This window comes from Rhizophagus irregularis, chromosome 21, assembly GCF_026210795.1.
Source record: "Rhizophagus irregularis chromosome 21, complete sequence".
Lineage (NCBI taxonomy): Eukaryota > Fungi > Glomeromycota > Glomeromycetes > Glomerales > Glomeraceae > Rhizophagus > Rhizophagus irregularis.
The window spans coordinates 2,763,393-2,786,913 of NC_089449.1; the positions used below are offsets into that span (position 1 = coordinate 2,763,393).

The 23,521-nt window shown below is 27.2% G+C and overlaps 4 protein-coding genes across 4 annotated transcripts; 2 read left to right on the forward strand and 2 right to left on the reverse strand.

Annotated features, from left to right (window-relative positions):
* Positions 1-1,105: 1,105 nt before the first annotated feature.
* Positions 1,106-2,173, forward strand: OCT59_014018 (uncharacterized protein; the record flags this gene model as incomplete). Its single annotated transcript, XM_025315058.2, has 1 exon — positions 1,106-2,173. One exon carries the CDS (start codon positions 1,106-1,108, stop codon positions 2,171-2,173), a length of 1,068 nt encoding a protein of 355 aa, XP_025183669.1.
* Positions 2,174-3,738: 1,565 nt separating this feature from the next.
* On the reverse strand, positions 3,739-6,205 carry OCT59_014019 (uncharacterized protein). Its single transcript, XM_025315057.2, has 3 exons — positions 5,101-6,205; positions 4,985-5,022; positions 3,739-4,905 (listed from the first exon to the last, which is right to left on the reverse strand). Exons 1-3 carry the CDS (start codon positions 6,176-6,178, stop codon positions 3,859-3,861), a joined length of 2,163 nt encoding a protein of 720 aa, XP_025183668.2. The 5' UTR covers positions 6,179-6,205; the 3' UTR covers positions 3,739-3,858.
* Positions 6,206-9,888: 3,683 nt separating this feature from the next.
* OCT59_014020 (uncharacterized protein) lies at positions 9,889-10,206 on the forward strand (the record flags this gene model as incomplete). The annotated part of the gene is made up of 1 exon (XM_025315056.2): positions 9,889-10,206. The coding sequence occupies one exon, from the start codon at positions 9,889-9,891 to the stop codon at positions 10,204-10,206; it is 318 nt and encodes a 105-aa protein (XP_025183667.2).
* A 4,520-nt stretch (positions 10,207-14,726) lies between these two features.
* On the reverse strand, positions 14,727-15,032 carry OCT59_014021 (uncharacterized protein; the record flags this gene model as incomplete). Its single annotated transcript, XM_025324914.1, has 1 exon — positions 14,727-15,032. The coding sequence occupies one exon, from the start codon at positions 15,030-15,032 to the stop codon at positions 14,727-14,729; it is 306 nt and encodes a 101-aa protein (XP_025183665.1).
* Between the last annotated feature and the right edge of the window lie 8,489 nt (positions 15,033-23,521).

Consider the following 23,521-nt stretch of genomic DNA (forward strand, 5'->3'; position numbering starts at 1 on the left):
TTATTCTTTAGCATGTACAGCATAATTATTTTCTAGATAGTAATGTTTGCATATTGATATATATTAAATAAATATAATAAATATTAATTGTAAACAATTTTAATTTTAAGCGTTAAAAAAATTTAAGTAAGTACGATTTGTTTAAGTTTATACTGTATAACTAAAGTTGCAGGTGCGTTTTTTAAATAAATAGGATGGTACCGTACTGTACCTACAACATTGATAATATTAATATATATACAAACAGTACGGTATGATCATTAAAAAACATTAGTACCTGCATAAATCTGAACGTACCGTAATCAAATGAGTAGATCGACTAGATCGTACCATAACCATTTAGGTAATATAAGAAATATAATATTCTGGGAGCATCCATCAATAATGAAAGGAAGTGATGGAAAGATTTTGCATTTCTCGTTTCCAATTAGCGGATCTTTTTGAGCTTGCAAAAAAGAGAATTTCTTTTTAGTGGTTTCTATTTATTAATTAAAAAATTTATGGTTTAAGTAAACTGTAAAAGGTATAGTAAAAGTAAAATATTTGATGATTATCCGTTATTAATAATTTTGCATACAGTTATAAAAGGTTGGTACTTGGTAAGACCTTTATTTTACGATTTTCTAACTTTTATTCTGGCTATCTTTGACGAACAAATTTTAACATTCTATATAGTGCAGCACTGCAGCAAGTAGGATCATGCTGCTCTTAGTTATACTGACTTATAGAATAATTCTTTCAATTTTTGTCAAATATCAATTAATACAGTCCCAGAAATAATATATATAGGGGTCAGGTGACGAAAAATTTTTTTACTATGAGCAGACTTTTTATTTGACCTGATATTGTTCAGACATTAAGTTTACATGATTTATTTCTATTGTGAGAATCTTGAATGATGATGACGCATTTGTGTTCCCTACCCCTACATATATTTTTCTGGGTCCTTACTAACGATCATGTGCGTCTTACAAGATTTTACTATTTGTTCCACATACGCTAATTATTTTGTGACACATATATAGTGGTTAACTAATTTGTATAAGATGTGAGTTTAACTCAAACCTATTCTATATTCATTTCTTTCATAAGAAACGCAAGGAAAATGAGTACCCAAATCCTTACTGAAAAAGTTGACCTTGAGAATAATCTTAATGAGCATATTTCAATTAAAGATAAAATTTCTCAAAATTTTTCTGAAACAACCATTCATGCCATCTCTGTTGATTACGATGAATCTTCCTCAATTAATCAATCTGTGCTTGAATGTACAATGACTTCTCATGGATTTGCTGCTGCAATTCTTCATGCTTACAGCAATCACCAACATTTACGTTTAACACCCGATGATATTTGGTTAACTATTGCACAAGGAGTTAGTCATCATATTAATTATAACGCAGAAAAATTTCGTTCTCGCTTTGTTGATCACGAAGGTAAAAAACAGATTTCTGTTTATGTCGGTGACATTTTGTATAGTGAAAATACTAGTCTCAAAGGTGATTGGCCCGAAGTAGTAAATAGGTTGGTCGTGAAAACCGATCAAGCTGTAGAAAAAATTGATATAAAATCTCTTTTAGAATGTGATTTTACAACTACAACAAAAACTTCTCTTACTGCTAGTCGTATTGTTCTTTTAGATATGGTTAAGGCTTATTTTACATATAAACTTCGTACAAGATGTGGAATTCCTAAAGTTACTCTTGAAGGTACTTTAGAAGATTGGATAAAGTTACAAGAGAAAGTCATTCAATTACGTCAATTAGATTTAGATATGGATTTTTGGTTAGATAGATTGGACCCCGTTATATGGAAATTAGTAGAAACTTATAAAGGTGAAGTTGACCAAGAATTTTGGGCAACAATCGCCTCAAGACAACGATTTGGTTCGGGTTTTAGTGGTGATATTAGTGGGTGGATGGCGGCTTTTTATCCTTATAAAAAAAATGGAACAAAAATAGGACATAATTCACTTGTACCATCTAGTATCCCTAGTGGAAATGTTGCAGTTCCATTTACGACTGATACTGAACTTAAATTAAAATTTGTTGCAGGATTTTTAGGTGCGCAACAAAATGCTTTTGAAAACTCTAATGAATTAGTTGTTTCACCAATTATTGGTTGGTTTATTATTGATGATATAATTACAGCAGATGAAAAAGATGATGAATAAATTAGAAATGATAAATTATTTATGAGACTGTTAAAACTTTGCCTTTTTTTTTACTTTAAATTATGACAACCAATTTCAATAAAGCTTCTTATATTATTTTTACATCTATCGTGCAATAATGTATGTCAAAGATATTAATCAATGGTTCTTTTATATATTAATAATCTAAATTTGAAAAAAAAATTATTTATTGAATGAAAACAATTAAAAATGAATTATCCTCTATACTCTTCAAATATTAATACGTTAACTTCATCATATTCTTATATTAAAATGTTAAGAATTTTACGATTCGAAATTTAAATTTAAAACTTAACATAACGGTATATATTATAGTGAATGTTTATTATAAAAAAACAACGCGAGCGTTTGAACACTATGTTTACGCACTAATTTTAACTTTTATGAATTATAGTTGGTATCATATAAAAGGTCGTTGTATGGAATTTTTGTTTTACAGCATGAGTTTTGCCACATATTGTTAATACTCATTCTTTGGACATTCACACTTTGCAAACTATCTTTCTTAAGAGTATCCCTCCACTATTAGCTTACGAATACATTAAAATGATAATATAATCAAGTTAATAATAATTTAAGAGAAGAAAAAGAATTGAACAATACAGTAAAGTATTTGTACTAGAAGCTTCAAATTTGTCATCAGTAAAAACAAGTAAAGATGATATTGACATGATGGAGAATGACAAAGACGCGGTTGCCGTAAAGTACTAGTCCGTCCCAATCCGTCAATAATTTTATCTGATGGTTGTAAAGTTCATATCGCCAAGAACTGTTTATAAATATTAGCTTAAAAATGGTGACAAATACAATATATATCGGCAAAATTTAGTAAATTTGTTTGAAGCTTCCTTACTACTCTAAAAAAGAATATAATCGTTTATTAAGAAAATAAGCGAGTCAAAACTCAATCCTGCTAATCCGCATCTTTTATAAACGCATGTTAAACAGAACCCTACCATTATCTTAATTATTTTGGGCGAAAAAAATGATATAATAGGTTAAATGAGACAATAAACAATAAAAACACTAATAGTGTTGCGAAAATCATAAATACAATAAATCATGTGATCCTTAAGTTCTGAAATCTTATTTACTTATTTTCATAGGATTTTTGATATCAGGTGTCAATAACGCGTAGCGCTCTCATAAAAACCCATATGTATAGCTAATAGTAAAAAGTTTTCTATATTTCTGGGTCCTCGTATAGCATTTTAGTTCTGCAAGAGACGAGAAGTTTCCCAAATGAAACAAATTTCCACTTCATTCTATATTCAAAATTTTATTGCTAAACTCTTCTAAATTATGTTGAAAGGTAAATCATAATTATAGATACCTGTCAAATCTCCCTCAAGTAGTTTCCACATAACTATTATTACATCAATGATATTAATATAATCTTTAGCTGGCATCTATACTCATAATACACATCTCATACAATAGCAAATGATATAAAATAAGATCATGAATGGATTGAGAACTGGGAAGTCTTACTATAATTATTTAAATAATTTGTGCATTGGCAAAATCATAAAAAAATATTTTTTTTTATTTTCAGGCACTTAAAAATAATTTAGATGAACTTTATTCGTTTATAATTTCACATCAAGACTTGTTACATGTGAATAAATAAAAAAGCTACATATATTTAATCTTAAGAATTACAATTAAAGGGAGACGTTATATTTTTTCAAAGCTTCAGTCGCCGATTTATAATTTTTTAACGCAGCAATTTTGAGATATTCAATACCTTTTTCTTTATTTTCAGGGACTTGGCGTTTACCTTTATAATAAACATCTCCCAAATTATATATAGCTACAACATTACCATTTTCTGCAGATTTCGTTAAATATTCTAAGAAAATGTCTTTATCATAAGGTAAATCAGGATTCTTAATGAACGCGAAAGCATATCTTAATTGAGCCTCTGCAATACCAGCATCTGCTGCTATTTTAAATAATCTAACGGCCTCTTTTCGATCTTTTTCGACAAAATATCCTTCCCATAGGTAATACCCCTTCCAATAAATTGCTAATTTATTACCGAATTCTGCATGAGCTTTAAAAATGATCCAAGGGAGTTTATAATCTTCTGCTGTTTTCAATTCTCTAGATTTATTGTGATGAAGGTCAAGCCCTTTTTGTAAAGGTAATAATTCAAAATCATCATCTTCATCACCAAGAATTAAATCAGAAAATTCGTCAGTATCGGTTTCACTTTGACTTGTTTGTGAAATTGCCAAAGAAGTAACCGACTCATTTATACTTTTCTCGTATGGATGTCCTTCGAAAGAATGGGTTTTAGCTAATGTTTCAAGAATTTTTGAAACAACTGGATCTTCTGGTCGTCGTTTAGGATCTTGTTGCCATGCTAATTCAATGATATTTTTAAAGCCTTCAATAATATCACTTGGACCATCTTCAAATTCTAAGGTCTCTCGTTTTTCTTCCATAACATGTTTTGATATTTCATTAGGTTTAAGATATTCATACGGAATTCTGTTAAAAGAGAGTTCCCAAAGAAACATTCCAAAACTGTACATTTCACATTTATAAGTATACGGTACGTATTTTTTTGATCCAAAACTTTCAATCTTTTCTGGAGCCATCCAACGAATTACATCGATAATATCTGTTAATTCATGAGATTCATCTTCTATTCCACGACTGAGATCGAAATTAGTTATTTTACATTTATATCCATTATCTGTTACCTATAAAAAAAAAAAAATTAAAATGTCAATGAAAAGTAAGTAATATGGATAATTACTAGTGAATTATGCGAAAACTGACCAATATATTTTCCGCTTTTATATTATGATGTAAAATGCCTAAAATAATGATGATATTTAATTCTAAAACTTTTAAATATTAAATAAATACAAATATTAAAATGGGTAAAAATGTACCAATAACGTGAAGGAAACCAAGACCTCGAGAAACATCCCTTGCTATGTATAATTTAGCCTGCCAAGTAAGTGTTATTTTTTTTTTTCCTTCGTAAACATCCTTTAAATTTCCTAATTCAGCCCACTCGAAAATCATACAATTTCCAATATCCAATTTTGAAATTCCAAAGAATCTAATTATATGAGGACATTCATGTAATTGATTCCAAATAGCTAAAGTTCCACGAACTCTCTTTGAATCAGGACTATCTTCATCAATAGAAGTATTGATTTTTTTACAAGCCACATCAAGAGTTTTATATTTCATGAGTTTAACATTACCATGATAATCAGTTAAATCGTGCGGTGTAATATCTCTTGGATCAATTCGTGGTGGTTCAAAGAGTAGATTTTTATCACTATTCTTTTCCAAATTTTCAACTTTTGCAGCAAGAACTGTTGTAAGATTATAATTATCAGACATTCCTTTATGAATATTTTGATAGTATTCTTTTAATTCTTGCAAAGTTGTTTTAATTGTACTGTCTTCCTTTTCACGATCAATAACTTGATCAATAGAGATGGCAAGATGTAACGCTTTATAAGCATGATCAAAATCATCTCTAATAACTTCAAATTGACTTTTAACATATGCAGCATTAAAAAATTCTATAAATTTGTTCATTGAGGAAACCTCTTTAACAAAACTTTCAATTTGTATTAATATTTCATTAAAATGAAGAAACGCTTCATAATAACTTTTTTCTTGAAATTGGGCTCCATTATTAATACTTCTTTTTAATAATTTGATTGATGTTACAGCCAATTCTACTCTGTCTGCCATTACTCTACAAATTTCTTTATTGTATTTTGCTAGGTCATAACATTCTATGATCGAATTTGCTAGACCGATTGCTGTATCTAAATATGGTACAAATTTCTGAGCGATTTCCGTTGCGGTTTTAAAAGCTACTTTTGCATTTTCTTTACTACTTTTTTTGAATGATATTTTGTATTTTTTGGATTTTTTATCTGATTCAACTTTACCATTATCAGGTTCAGAAGTTACTTTTAAAGAATTCTTATTAAAAATATCCATTTCGTAAATAGAGTTTGAATTTAGTATAATTAATGTTTTATAAAACTCGTTCCCCTATTTATACTTAAAATTTGTGCAACGAAAAAACGTTACATACTACGCACAATGTTGTTGTGTTACCTACTGTGATATTGTATAAAGAAAAGAAACATGTTTAGAAGGCAGTTGTGTGAAACGTCTCAGTTCTAAATCAAGTAATTTTGGTAGCATTTAAACAAGGATCTTCTATAAAATTTGCTTATTTAACTGACAAATCAGAAAGTGATTATTAACTTTGCATATATTGTATAAATTTATTAAACTAAATATGGATAGAAAAAAAAAAAAGTTACCGTAAGAAGGTTAACCTGTATTCAAATAATTATTCATTATTCTGTCGTACTTTGAATTTCGTAAATCATATTTTTTTACCGTACGTGATAAACATAAAGCATATTAGCATACTATCAGTTTCATACGAGAGTGTCTACTAATCCATATGGAATTACGATCCACCTATGATGTATTTAAAAATTATGTCACAGAATAGTATTAATTTAATTAAATTTATTTCAAGATTATTTCTTTCTTGTGTTTCTTTCTTGAACATTTCAGAAGCATTCATAAAGATTTATCCTTACCCAAGAAGAATATAGTGATTTGTTAAAAAGCACGTGGCCGGAAGGCTCGAAAGCCGACAATAAGATATTTTCTTAGGATGGATTTATCAATTATTACTAAGTTTTTCAGTAAAGAAGCAAAATTTGTCATATGTTCCATGTTGAATTTTACCATATTTTGGTAGGAAGACATTTAAATACAAGAGATGTAGCTAGCAGTTGGTCAGAAATAGATAATGTATATTTGACCTTTAAAGTAAAAGTCTGCATAGTCCTATATTTCTGTACCAATCTGTGATCTGTAACTAGTATCAGAGCTTCGTAGGTTGAATTTTTCACATTATATTAGGTCGACTTAAACCTTTTATTTAATACAATCTGATCAATATATATCAAAAATGAATTTTTTCATTTACAAATTTTATTAAAATTAAATATTTTTTAAATTTTGTATAAGCAAAGAATTACTAACGTTTGTCCTATTGTAGAAGTTAAATGTATTGCACCAAAATGGTTTTCGTTCTTTAATCAGAGCGATCTTTTGCTATCATAATATAGATAATTTAATTATAGAGTACAAAAATAAATAATTCTGTCTAATGACATCGGGTCAGGTATATTGTTATGTAACTCAGAACATATTAATAATGCTCCTCTACGAATTATTGTTTGATTTATGCCTCTGTTCACTTTTATTATTAACATAACCTCTGTACTAATCTTGTTCATTCATTGCACCATTGAAGTCACGCCGTCACAGCTGAACACTAAAATCATCAAATTACTTGGGGACTTGGCTCTTCAAATTGAAACTATCAGGATATTTTTTATTTTGATTTTATATTTATTTATTATTTTTATTTGATTAGTTTCTCATCACAATCATATTCTTTTCTAGTTATTTTTTTTTCGTATTCCTTAGTTCGTATATATATTTTAATAATTAATAATTAGTTAAGTTGTGAAATATATTAAATTCAAACATTGCATTTTATAAAATAATAATATTTGACTAAAATAATTTTACGGGATCCATACAAAATCCCGAATGTCAAAATCCCGAAAATCCTGAACCGGCCAGCATTATGCTTAATGCTGGTCAATTTTTCGGGGGATTTCGTACTATTCGGGATTTTGACATTCGGGTTTTGGACCAGACCCAATTTTACGTAAGCGATGGTCAGGACGTTAATTACCGCATCTTTTGTGTAACGGAACAATCCATGCCGGCTTTATCTAAACTCCCAAACTCCGAGACCTTACACATTACTCCTAATTTAATTAGAAAAAGAATACTTTATCTGCAACTTGAAAAATGAAAAAATCAGATGATCAACCTTCATGTACAAAGTAATTCATTAAAATATAAAATATTTAAATAATAATATAAATGAAACATCAAATTGAACCGCTTTACGACTAAAACTCAGGATTTTGATCGGAGAAGTTTTATCGATTCCTTGCTTGCACCACTTAACTACTTTATATGTTATTGATACATTATTAATACAATCGAAATAGAATGAAATTGAATTAATTACTATACGGTTATAACACAATTTGGATTAGAAGTGTATCATATATTACATCTATTGTGTACTAAATTTATCATAAGATTTCATTATGAACTAAATTAAAAATAAAGAGACTATTTTTGTGATTTATATATATCTGTTACACGAGATTTGAAGTAAATATAAATTCAATTTTGCCATAAAGAAAATATTAAATAAATAAATAAATCTAAAAAAAAATCGAGAGTACAAGTAAATAAAGATTTATAATCATAATTAAACGTCGTATTAATTCTGGTCGAAAAAAATTTTTTTTTTTATGCATATAATTTTCACTTATTATTGGTTTATTGTCTTATCTTGCATGATATTTACATGATATCAATAAGTCTTATCCAGTGTTATCCAGTATTTTATAGATGAATATAAAGTTAAATGAATGCATTAAACCATATTAAAACGTGTTCGGTCGCGGCATTTAATAGTTTTGGCTAGTTTTGATCTCAAAATATCTTATCATTAAAAATCCATTAAAGTTATTATACTGAGGAGACAATACCAAAATTTGATCTATATTAGATATACTATACTATTTATAGATAAAAAGTTTTGATTAGTGATTACATCATTGTTTCTAATAATCTATCCTAAAAATAGACCTCATTAACTGGTAACTGGTCATTATCGTAAAAGAAAAAGATCGAACAGCGAAATCGACACACAGAAAAACTTTTATTTATGCCTACAGCTACAGAGTTAATTTATTTATACAGTACTACGTCAAGCACCAAAATGATTTGTAGAGTCCACATTATGTGTAAATTCACGTAATCGACATGAGGTCTACCATGTGTGTTTCGCAAGATGTACTTAAAAGTATTTCGGGAGAATAAAATTCGCACCTTACCAGATCGTAGTGAATCATTCGTATCACGCGTTTAATAAGGTCAATTTGGCGCCTGAACCTGTAAAAACCGGTAAACTATTTCGAGTCTAAAATTCCAAAAATAATCGAAGATAAATTCGATGAATTTTTTTTTTAAAAAAATATATTTTTATAATCTATATTTACCTTACTACTTACTTTCGGCGTTTTATTTTCTAAAAGATCAAGTTTCATTTCTTGATGGGATTTAAGCTCAATGCTATCACTATGTTACTTGTGACCAAATCAGATAAGTAAAAAATAATAAACCGCGATGGATTTTTTTTTTTTTAAAAAAAATATATTTTTATCTTCTATATTTACCTTACCACTTGATCAAGTTTCATTTCTTGATTTATTAAAGTTTTTTTGGTAAATAAGGGCGAATTCGAATTACACAAATCAATTTCAAGAGAAATTAAATTGCTTGGTGATATGTTTATTAGGTGAAAACATTACATCACAATCTTTTGTGTTTTTGTATAAAAATATCGAAATTTTTCCAACTTTTGTTTTATGCCGCGTCCAACACGTCCAACTTCTCTATGTCCTCTCCCTAAAAAATAAATTAAAAAAAAAACATATATATAAAAAAAAACAAAAAAAAAAAATAATAATAAATAGACAAATAAATAGATTTCGTTTTTATTATCGACGTAACATAATAAAAATATGAATATTGTTCAAGAAGTTGAAGTTCTCCAACAGGAAATTGCAAACGGACCTCCATTATTTCCTCCCCCAAACGCAAATGCTGTAGAGTTGTCCGAACAGTTTAGACGGAATGATACCCGCGCAAACAAACCCATAAATGGCCGTACGTTGTTATATCATTTCATTAGAAATCAAACTCAGCAAACATACAGTAGGTATGCTATTGATAAGGTTACTGGAGATTTATGGCGAACTACGACTCGAAATAATAAATTCGCTTATTCTAACCTAAGTGATCAAATAAATTCAATCAACCGCATCTATACGGGTGAATAGTGGCGGTAATTAAATCATTGGACATCGGTCATTTTAAAAAAATTATGAACGTTTAACTAAAAAAATAAGATAATATATGATGGTCATTTTATACGAGATAATATAATTTTTATATTTTCATTTTTGTTTTCTTTTACGAATATTTTCTTCGCTAGTTAAATGTTTTGATAATATTTAATTATATAGAACGTTAGTTACATTTAATCTTTTTAGGAATTGGCAATTTTTGGCATAAAATCTGAATGTGAATTTTTTATTCCTTACTGGTTATGGAATTTTCGGAATTTTCTAGTAAATAAAAAGAATGATAAAGAATAATTTTATACAATGAGTCTTTTTTCGTGTTAGAATTTCCATAATTAAAATTTTATTGCGAAATTTCCCGGGTTGTGGAATCTGAATCAATTTAGCTGTTATACTTATATAAATTTTTTGCTATTTATCTTTTACCTTGAACATACATACCGATTGGGATAATTCAATCCCGAAATTCGATCAATTGGTTGATCAAATTTTCAATCCAGGGTTACCCCTGGGTTTGGTTTTGTAGATCGCATTTTAAAAACACCAAAAATTGATTAGCTTCTTCTCTTTCAATATTTCCCATTTACTTTGTTATTTTTTCATTCTTTATTTAGACAATTGTTTATGTATTCATCAATGAATATCTTTATAAAAATGGACAACTTTCATTAATATGTATGTATAAAAATATTCTTAGTTGAATTACTAAAAATAATTCCTTTTTTTATTAAAAAAAAAAAAAGAGAGAGAGGGAGAGAAAAACAAAGCACGTCATTATGACGAAAATTTAAAAATAAATAAAAATTTTTTTTTGAAAAACATTGTTATGCGAATATAAATATAGTTGCCAATGATTTTTTTGAAAAAAAATTATAATTAAACTAGAATACTATAAAGTGGCACACTATAATTTTACTGTATGTATGTGGCTAAATTCCTACCCAATTGGAATATAACACAAATTATTTTTGTAAATAAAGAATAGTAAGTACAAAATATATAAATTTAATACAAATTTGGTACATAGGGATTGTTTGTAAATTATTTAGATAATTTTCGTGAGTGTAAAATTACTTTTATTTAAACTAAACTTAAACTAACAAAATTATTCTCTTATTTAGAAAAGTTATTTGTCATTTAGTTATAATTTTAGTTGATAAGTTGAAATTATCGAAAATTTCTTTTAATAACCCTATAAAAATTTTATCCGTACTATAATTTCTGTAAAAACTCCGTGAATATGATGAAAAAACATGAAATAAAAAAAAAACATGGTAATTTTTTTTATAGAGATATATTTATTGCATACTGTTTTTTTTCTTATTTCTCCACTTTGCATCAATTTGCTTTAAGTTAATAAATGATATCTCACAGAATATTTGTTTTTATTTATATTTATGATTTGGTAGATTCATCTGTTAGATTCATCTGTTTATACAAACCTATTTATTTATTTTTATTTTTGATAGGCAATCACGATCTCTAATCTTAAATCACAGTATACTGTAATTATTGATCGGCAACAATTAACAACCTTGCATCGGTAATATGCTTCTATTTTGAGCCTAATATCAGGTAAATATTAATCAACTTCAACAAATTATGTTATTAATCTTTTAAGGATGATTTAAATCGCAAATATTTACTAATAATGAATAAAAACTTCGTTAGAATTCATGATAAGATGGAATCTTGGTCAGTAACGCGCTCTTAATCTGAAACTCTAAATTTGTAAGCAACATATGAACTATGAAATGTCACGCATGTGTAACTTTCATCGTATCTTTTTAATTTAAGGATTAAAGTTAGACAAAGATTCATCAAAGCGTTAAAAAAAATATATTCCTTTATTAATTTATAATAATGAGTAAGACAAAAAGAAAACTTTATAAAAGTTGCGCAATATAAAGCGAACAATATTGATTGATTACTCATTAAATGCAGTTAACTTCATTTTTGCTCCGCATAAATGAAACTGTAACTCGAATGTCATATTGTTCAATTATTTGTAGTCTAATTTGTTCGATCTTTAAGATGAAAGGCTGTTATCCATTCTTCAACAATATTAATACCTGAGCTGTGACTATACAACAGGACTCAATTTATCCAACAAAATTCGTGTCTAAATCCAGCAGACGTAATTGGTTTGTCAAATCTTAGAAATACAACTTTGGGAAGGGTTCCAAATCCAGTAGATAATTATATGCCTTAAAATAACGATGGGTAAGAGAAGTTATTGTTGTTTTAAAAAAAATCACATTATAAAAGAGGTTTGATATCGATTTTTTTTTATAATAGGATCAATTCTCACAACTAATCTTTTACGACTGATATATCTCCAAGAATATGATGCAAAAATACCACCAGGGCAAGAGTAATTATTTCTTTTTTACGTTCATTATTATTGAAAAAAAAGAACAAAAGTTTTTTTGCATTATAATTAATATGATTACTAATTTTCTTGTGCGATACAGCGATAGCAGCCAATTCATGGTTATTCATTATTGTATATTTAAGCACAAATAGATTGATTGTTTGAGTCTTTGAAGTGGTTTCATTATAATCAATTGAGATTGCGTGAATGTTTGTGTAAGTAAAAAATTCTTTAGAATCATCCATCTTTTTATTGAAATATGTTCCTCACGTTCAATTCAGAATTAAGTCTTTTGAGAATTTAGGATACAAAAGAGATTGGAACAGATTATTTGATGAATACGAAGATAATTTATAAGTTGTCATCAATACGACTTTCCTAATTTATGGACTTAAATAGTTTTAACGAAGAAGGACTGTGTGAAGCTACAGTATTTTTTTCTTTCTCTTTAACGGTTCTTCTATTTCAAAAAACATAATGGATCATTTTACCGACAGTCATTTCATCGACAGTTTTGAAATCCTAATCCAATTACTCTAACCTTATCCTAACCCTAATCCTAACCTAATTCCTTACCTAACCTTAATCCTAACCCTAATTTTCTTACCTAACCCTAACTCTAATCCTAAATTCCCTTGTTGGTGAGATGATTGTCGGCGAAACATTTGCCTGCGAGTCGGTGAAACGTCTGTCGGTAATTGTCGGTGAAATGATTGTCGGTGGGACATGGATCAGGAGCTTAAGGAGTTGTTAGTCTGTAGAATCCAAATAGAGCCTCTGAATATGAAAATTTTTTATATAGTGTGAACTCTATCTGAAAAATTGCCCAAAGTGTACAGCAAAATTTTGCTAAGTCAGGATTTTTTTTTGTATTGTACGACATACGTTTATATTTACCTCGAATTTAATCAAAATATACCCTCCATACCTAATAGAACAGGACCAGTTTATTAGAAAATTCAGGTACTATTTTTTAATAAAGTGGAACTAGATTTTTCTAGATTTTTTTAATTTAAGAAATTCCTGTGCCATTTTTAATTAAACATAACCAGATTCTGGGATTTTTTTAATCCAATTGTTATATAATAATTTTAACTTGGTTGAAAATGTGCAATGAATCCTTCTTTATTACAAGCAAATCTTTTTGTTACAAATTGAATGTACGATAGAATTTTTTTCTTGTAAGACTATCAAGTGTACGATATAAGTGGCTACACCGCCTAAACGTGATCATCTAAAAAGTGTTCTATTCAGGGACGTTAATCCTTTTCGTTTTAGTTTAGACACTTTGTCGATTCTTGACAAGATAAACATTTTTGCTTTCGTCTTATGATACTTATTTTTTTTCGTATTATAATTGTTTTTATAAGGAAAATCACGAAAGACATCAAAACTCAACCTCAACCGCCAATAATTCCAAAGCGTGAGCGTACTCTAAAAGTAACGCGATATCGTTAAATGAATGTCGACAAGCCAAGAGACTCAACTCCTCAATTATAAAATTTGGTTAATATCAAAATTACACCGTGTATAATGTTTGAAATCTTTCTTTTTTTTTTTTGTTTAGTTTTTATGTAATGGAATAAAATGGGCAATCTCTTATTTTTTCCTTTAGTCTCGATTTATCAAACCAAGAAAGAATGTCTGGAAATTTAATTAAAAATTGTAAACTTTTAAAACTTTGAGCAGCTAAGTGTAATTTTGATGACTCAATAATATTATTTAACTCTATCATTTATTAAGTCGTTCAGAATCCAATTTAAAATGCAATCTATCACTTTAGTACCGTACCCAATCAAAACTTCCCAATAATTTTTTCAGTGACATTAAAGAGATTGTTGTTAATTTATTAAAACCTTGATTTTAATTTTTATGAATTTATGAATATATAAACCTTAATAATCAGGTATGAAAAATTTATTATACATGGTTGTATGAATTTCTTACAAGGTAAATACTAGTAAGAATTGATTCATACAGTAATCTAATTTATCTAAAATATTTTATTATACACATATACTGAAATCCAATTCCTATCTTCCGTCAAGTTTACTTTCTAAGAAATTGGTTTGCGCAAGGTTCTAAAATTTAATCTTGTTGTAAATCAGATCTAATGATTTAATTATTGATTAATTATTGAATTTATTTGATTACATAGGTTCTTATAAGCGAGTTTATTATTTCGAGTCGTAGTTCGCCATAATTCTCCTGCAACCTTATTAATAACATACTTTCTGTATGTTTGCTGAGTTTGATTTCTAATGAAATAGCATACCAACATACGGCAATTTACGAGTTTTTTTGAACGAGTATTTTTTCGTTTAAACTGTTTGGACAATTCTTCAGCATTATCGTTTGGAGGAGGAAATAATGGAGGTCCGTTTGCAATCTCCTGTCGGAGCATTTCAACTTCTTGAACAATACTCATATGGTTATTACTACTAATATAAATGCTTAATTACTTTAATAGTACATAAAAAGAAGAATTTTTTTTTTCTTTCCCTCATGAAACATTTAAGTCGATCATTTTTATATTAAAAAAGAAGGTGTGATGTACCGTCCAGCACTGCATATAGTACCCCTAGGTCTTATACAAAAAACCTGGTTCAAAAATTGAATAATATTTTGTGAGATACTGGGCACTATATATAGGGTATAAAATATAATTTTTACCAGAATTAAGAAAGTTACCAGAATTAAGGGGGGGTACTACTAATTGGGGTAAAATTTTTGTATCTAGTAAAATACCCGAGTCTTATAAAGTGGGGTACGCTCAAAGGGGGATACTATATGCAGTGCTAGACGGTAATGCTTTTGCTCCAATAATATATCGCCAAGAAATCTTCTCAAGTATATAAAATTTTTTTTTTTAAACTACACGCATACTTGACTAGGCTATTACTGGTTTTCAGGAATTTAACTGGGCGTCTATTAGCTAATAATTAAACATTTTTTTTTTTATACAATCGCCTTCGTGGTTAAATTTTTTCTCTTATAAAATGTGCCCAGTTTAAGGCTTTGTTATAAATCAAGTAATTTATTTTTAGACATTCATGAAAATCAAATAAAATGTTTCATGCTAAAAATAATTCGTCTGATCGAAGATCGATAAATCAGTATTCAGTAGTAGTATTCTTAAAGAAAATACTAGTTTTAACAAGCCTAGCCAAAATTAATATTATTATATTCATTATTAAGGAAACTTCATTTGATATGAAATACAAAAAAAAAAAATTTTTATTGTAATAATTAAAAACTTCAAAGGATACATCTCAGGTCGGCAGATCCCAGGAAATAGGAATACATCAATGGTAAACTAGGGATCGGGTTGCGCTTCATAGTTGTAAAAACAGAAGTAACTTACTATTAATTGTGAAACAACTAACCTTCTATATCAACAAGTAAACTATTAAGTTAGAATTATTATGAATGTCATTTGGAGTCTACGATTCTTTAAGATTATAATCCTTTGAGAAAAGCTGTATGTGATGATCAGCGGATCGGGTATGTTGAGGAAATTCGTAATACAATTGGTTTTATGCAGTTTATTAAAATAAACTATCCATAAAGGAAAAATCTTTCTCATTATATCCAATTAGCCGTTCATATTGCAGGAGAAAATGTTTCATATAATTCGAACCAAATTAAAATTTTTTTTTTAAAAAAAAATGTGAAAAAAAAAAGATATAAATATTATTGGTATAGTGATATGAATGTACAGTATCACAAAGCTGATAAGCGATTGACAAATAAAAATAAATAGAACATCGTTTATATGTGCATATATATATATATATTCTTTCTTAACAAATAAGTTCATGCAGGTTAAAGGATTATATTCGCGTGAAATTTGCTTAAAAAGTTCTGTTACACTTAAGGTTCGTGTGTGTGACGATCAGCAATTAATTTCATTTTTATATCCTGGTATAAAAACCGGATTTTTAAAATTTTTTTTTTTAAATAAAAATACAATTTCAAAAACAAAATAATTTGTTCGTGTCGACCACTTTTCTTTAATAGTTTTTCATTTAGATTCATTTCTTTTTTTTTTAAAAAAAAAAAAAGAATACTTTATCCGACAGATAACTAATCCCGAACGCCAATATGCATTGAAAATTTCATAATTTTTTTATTAATGAATTGTCTTTTGGAAAACCACTCGGAATCAAGTAAACCCTTAAATTTTAAGATTTTAAAAGTTTACACGACACTTAAAATCATAAGACACATTTCTTTGCATGTTTCACACATGTTTGTACAATTGACATTATTTTGATTTTTTTTAAAAAAAAACTTAGTACAGTATATGCAAATTTTTAAAATAACGATACAAAGATAGCTATTATCATTTATTGTTCCTTTTACAGAATCTCATTAAATCGATTGTCCATAACTGGTGCAATCGTTTGACTAATTTCACGTGACCTTGACTGGAATTATAGCGGGTATTATGGAATTATGAAATATTTTATAAATATTTTTTTCGCGAGGAGATCATTAAAAAATTGCTCATTTCAGGGGTATTTTTTCAAAAACTTTAAACTACATACCCCTGTTTTTTTAACTAACTAACAAAATTCCAAATGCAATAAAATTTATGGGGCCACCCAAAAATCCTGACACCCATAATATCGACAGTCTATAATCCCGACACCAAAATCCCGATAATTGATCGAATCAAAATCATGACAGTCACAGATCCAGCCAAAATCCTGACTGAGATTCGATCAGATGAATTGAGATTAGTTAATTTTTTAATGCAATTATTTCTAATTTTAGAAGATAAGGAATCGTTTAGTAATCTAGTAATATATTGTACATAAAAATAGTTTATATTTTATAATATCATGTGATAACCGCATGTATCACAGAAATCAATATCATAAATTGAGATAAACACATTGCTTTATCATTCTGATAAATGAAAAAAAAAGATTAGCAATTTTATTTATTTATTTTATTAAATATTTTACAATTGATTTCCCATGCCAAAAATTTAAAATATGAAAATTGTTGATCGGATAGCTAAATTTTATTGGTTAAAAGTTTTTGAATTTCAAAATAAAAAATCCGGGCGGCCGGGTCAAACTGTGATATGAAAAAAATTTGCAAACAATTTACATTGGCATTAATAAAATTTACAAATTATATTTTAATTATATTGAATAAATTAAGACCCGTTACTGCGTCACTGCATTTTCAAATGCTTAATGGAAAATTTATATAATTTTTTTTTTTTAAAAAAAAAAAACTTTTGACGGTCAAAGATTGGTGTCGTGATTGTAAACTGTCGATTTTATGGTTGTCAGGATTTTGTGGTAAACCCAAAAATTTATATACCGAGATACAATACGGAATGATTTTTTTGTCAGACATAAAAGAAGTTCTGCATTTTAGCTGCATATGTTGTATCACCGATCTTAAAAGTAAAATGTCCCAATTAACATAGATATTCTTTATCAAATATCAATATACAGTATAGTATTACAAAAGATATGTCAGATAAAAAAAATCGCGTAATAGACAGGAAATCGTCAAGACATCACGTAGTATTTGAATTTTCTTGGCAAATTTTTATATATCAGACGCGAATATTAGAATTTATTACTACAAAATTGTATTGTACATCAAAAAGATTCTTTTTCAATAATTTACTTAAAATTGTTCGTATCGACTTTTTTTAAGATATTACAATTTTTTTTAAAAAAAATAATCTTTAATAATTTATTTGAAAGTTTTCATGGTGTTTTTCTATATAGAAATTCGTTGCAGTAATTTGTAAAATCATAATATACGTTTTCTTGGCATGTTTCAACCACTGAAATGAATTATTTTGTAATTTGATTTAGAAACTGAACATAATAAAATATTTTTATTTTTTACACCGTAATTATAAAAATGTTTATACATATTTAAACCTCTTTACAAAATCTTATTTCTGAAAAGTTGGCATTAAATCTGCTTTCGTAATATTATTGTTCTTTTTTTGCATTCTTTATATTGATGCTAAAAGATTAGAACAAACCCATGAAACCTCTATATCAGATATAACGAAAAAGATAAATTAATGTTAAATAAAATCAATAAAAAACAAAATTGTCCAAGTTAATTTCGTAATATGAAAAACTCAACTCATATGTGCATTTTAAACCAGCTTGTTCATAAGAAATAATGTTCTTAATTATCTCCTTATCGAGAATTTTTATTTATTGCATCATTCGATAGGTCTTAATGAGACGAATCTAATGAGTCTTTTTTCATTTTTTTTTGATCACTACATAACGAGTTATCTTAATTTTCGCATTTTTTTAAATTTTCGAACGTCAAAAAATAAAAATTCCGATCTAAGATATAACCCATCTTCTACTGATTGTATTGGAACGATCTTTAGCTCATTAGAACCGTCTCAGCGAGACGAGTTGAATGACGGTAAGATCATGTCTCTAGCATCGATAGAATAAAATAAAATCAATTATTATTGGACAATGTATCACAAGATAAAAAAGTCAAATATCGCCATGTATATATTTTTTATATTTTTTACAAGTCCCATGCAGATCACGGATATTACAACGACTATATATTAAAGTTACTAACAAAAATTTCAAAATTTTATTATATCATACTAGCTTTATACTAGCTTCTAAATTATTTTTTAAAAATTATCTCAAATTTTTTATTTTATTTTTTTTTTTGAAAAAATAATTATTCTTAAATTTGTCCGTGTGTCGACCATTTTTCTTTGATAACGATAACGATAAGATGCTTCGTTTAGATCAAATTTTTTTTTTCTAAAAAAAAAAGGGAACAAAAATACAAATGACCAATTCTAAACGCTAACATACACTGAATATTTCAAAATGTGATAAAATTTTATAATAATTATTAATTGAAACCTGTCGGAATCAAGGAATGTAAGCTATTGAAAGTTCTCATGACGCTTTTTTCTGTGCAGAAATTCTTTGTAGAAAAATTGTAAAACCATAAGATTCATTTCTTGGCATGTTTCACACATGTTTGTACCATTGGAATAAACTATTTCGTAAGCTTGATTAAAAAAAAAACTTTAATATATGCCAATTTTTAAAATAACGATCCAAAGATAGTTATTTTAATCCCTAGTAGTTATTTGTTCCTTTTGCAGAATTTCATTATCATAAATAATTACACACCATATGATTTTGAAAATCGTGTGTTATTCTTGCATAATTGTTTGATACGCCTAGAACAAACATATTGAACCTCTTTACCTTTCGTCGTTAAAAGATAAAAAGGAAATATTATTGGAAATCACGTGACTTTTGGCCGGAATTATCAATTATCATAGCATTAAATGGTGACTACTGATTTGTCTGATTATATTATAAATGATCACGTGAATTGAAATTGTAGATCGGATACATATTTTTTTATTTTAAAAAAAAAATTCGTAACTTGTTTGAATAGCAAATAGCTAATGCATATGAGGAAAAGATTCTCATTTTTTTTTCTTTATATTAATTTTATCAATAAAGATATATAAGATAAAAAAAAAATCGCGTACATCAGGCGCAAATAAAATTTTTAATAATAATAGTTACAACAAAATAATTTACTTAAAATTATTCTTTATGACTAATAAAAATAAGATAATACAATTTTTTTAAAATAACCTTAATAATTAATTATTAATAATTATAATTGTAATCTGATTGAAAGTTCCCATGACGTTTTTTCTATTTAGAAATTTCGTTGCAGAAATTTGTAAGATCTTAATGTACGTTTCTTGACATGTTTTACAAATGTTAGCACCACTAAAATAAATTAAATAATATTATGTAACAGATTTAGAAAACTTTAAAAAAAATATTTTATAATTGTTATTATAAAAATATGTGATATTTCTTGTTCCATTTGCAGAATCTTATTTACTAAAAAGTTGCATTAAACCTGCTTTCGTAATAGTATTGTTTTTTTTTTGCATTCTTTATATTGATGCTAAAGCCTAGAAAAAGATACATTGTTTTTGGCGTTAAGATCTGCAATTATCTAGTATTATCGATCGGTGATTCAATTAATATATGCATTTTAAAATAATTTGTCCATAAAAGAAAAGTTGTTCTTTATCATCTCTTCACAAAAGTTCATTCATGTTAAGGCGATTACCTTTGCGTAAGATTTACTTACAAAATTCTTAACCTCCGACCAACCACCATTAATTCATTAACAATCCGTGTGACAAATATGATCGGCATGACAAAAGTTTAATGCCGTAATGCCCTTCAATAAAGAGAGAAATTTTAAAATTTATTGCATATTAGCTTCTAAATTATTTTTTAAAATGATATGGCAAAATTTTTTATTCTTTTTCTCTTTTTTTTTGAAAAAATAACTATTCTTACGTTTGTCCGTATCGACAATTTTTCTTTGATAACGATAATAACGATAAGGTGTTTCGTTTGGGTTAGATTTTTTTTTTTAAAAAAAAAATCAAAACTTTATCTCAATAAAGGATGGCAAATGACCAATTCTAAAACGCCAATGTGCATTGAATATTTCAAATATGATATAATATATTAAATAATTAATTATAAATTGTCATTTGGAACCTGTCGAAATCAAGAAATGTAAGTTATTGAAAGTTCTCATGACGCTTTTTTCTGTACAGAAATTCTTTGTAGAAAAATTGTAAAACCATAAGACTCATTTCTTGGCATGTTTCACACATGTTTGTACCATTGGAATAAACTATTTCGTAAGCTTGATTAAAAAAAAACTTTAATATATGCAAACTTTTAAAATAACAATCCAAAGATGGTTATTTTAATCCCTAGTTATTTGTTCCTTTTAAAGAATTTCATTATCATAAATAATTACACACCATATGATTTTGAAAAATCGTATGTTACTCTTGCATAATTGGCGTAATTGTTTGATACGCCTAGAACAAACATATTGAACCTCTTTACCTTTCGTCGTTAAAAACCCAAAAAGGAAATGTTGTTGGAAATCACGTGACATTTGGCCCGCATTATGCGGAATTATATAAATTTATGCGGAGTTATGCTCGACAGTTGAACACAGATCGGGGTTGGTATATGGTTTTTTTGTGTCGAAAATTTCCCAAGCCTATTCCCGTTTTTGAAGTTAAAAAAAATCTCAAACTCCGAATGAGGTTCCGTAAATGAAAATTTTTTTTTATCTTTTTAAAAAAAACTTGTTCAATGATGTAATTAGTATATGCAGTTCAACATAAAGTAACTTGTCCATAAAGGAAAAATCTTCCTTATATATCTTCATCGTTAGTTGTTTTTGTTTACAGGAGAAAATGTTTCATGATAATTAAAACATACATTTTGAGATTGTTCTTTGAAAAAATAATAAACGACTTATCACATATATTGATGCATTAGTATACTACTTACTTATCGAAACGTGTCGTCTAAGTAAATGATGTACTACCTCAGTCACATTAATTGTTCATATCGACTATCTTTAATCATAAAATTCTTACATGAAAATAATTGTTAAGGTATCCTTTATTCTTTCTTTTCGTTAATTATGCGCAGAGATTTCGAATACTTAAAAAATTCGAAATTAGCATACAGCAAGTTGTGGACAAACAATTAAAAGGTTAAAAAACAAAGTGATCCGATCATCAAAGTAACACGACAGAGAAAAAAGAACTTTGTTTAAATGAAAAAATCTTATCGATTCATCATAACTAATTATATTAAAAGAACTATATTATTATTATTTATGTAATTTGAGTTATCTGTATATTTCAGTTCATTACTTTATTTGTGATCAGCAGTTGAGTAAATATTTGAAATCATTGAAATTTTGAAATATATATATTTTTTTTATTTATTGAAATTAAAAAAGTTCTAATAAAAAAAATATATAAATATATTATATATTACTATATAGTACTGTAGGTTATACAGTACTGTATTTGAAGATTGATAATCTCTCAATTACAATCAGAAATTCTGAAAACGCAATAAAATATTTTATTTTAATAGTGAACACATTTTTGAATTTATTTATCATCTGTTCAATATAATTGAGTTCTCCTATCGCATATTGACATGTATGATAATTATTATTACTATCATTTTTTCTCTTTTATATCACAATTTTTTTTTTAAAAAAAAGGTTATTTCTTTTACAGGACTTATGATATTAAGTGAGATAATATTAATATACTATCATATGCTCAACAACTTGGCGTTCTTTGAATGAACAAATCTAAAAGGTTATATGATTAATCCTTTATAGTAAAGTTCGATGTTCGATGTCCCTGTAATTAATGACGCAGCCGTTTCTTAAAAAATCGATCCAATGTGTCCAAATTAGGGTAACAAAAAAAAATTCAACTTATCTTATTCAAAAATATCTGAAATGAGCGTTTCTGAAAGGTTTATGTAACATGCAAAAAAATTAATAATATGATATAAAATATAAATAAATTTATTTCTAATCAATTAATTAAATATTCACACGGACAATACGGATAATATAAATATTAAAAACATCATCTTTGAGCTGTAATTTACCGTAATATATTATTTACAGTTGATTCACTTTATTTATGTCATATTATAATGCAGTCTTTGTTTTTAGTTTTATTAAAGCAAATCATTTAAATCATCATCTGAATAAAAACAAAAGAACCAATAATTTCAAATCTCTTATCTCGCTCTCATTAACCAAATTTATCGTTCATTCGTTAGATGTTTACAATAGAAATGTTCCACGATATAATTAGCATATGATTTTTATTATATTATATCAACTTTAAAAAGGTAAATTCCATCGAAAACAAATATTCATAATCCGAAAACATTTGTGATATTAACAGATTAGTATTGATAACCTATATTTCTACATTAAAAAAATTCTAAAAAATCGATTCGTAATTAAATAACTGAGCTC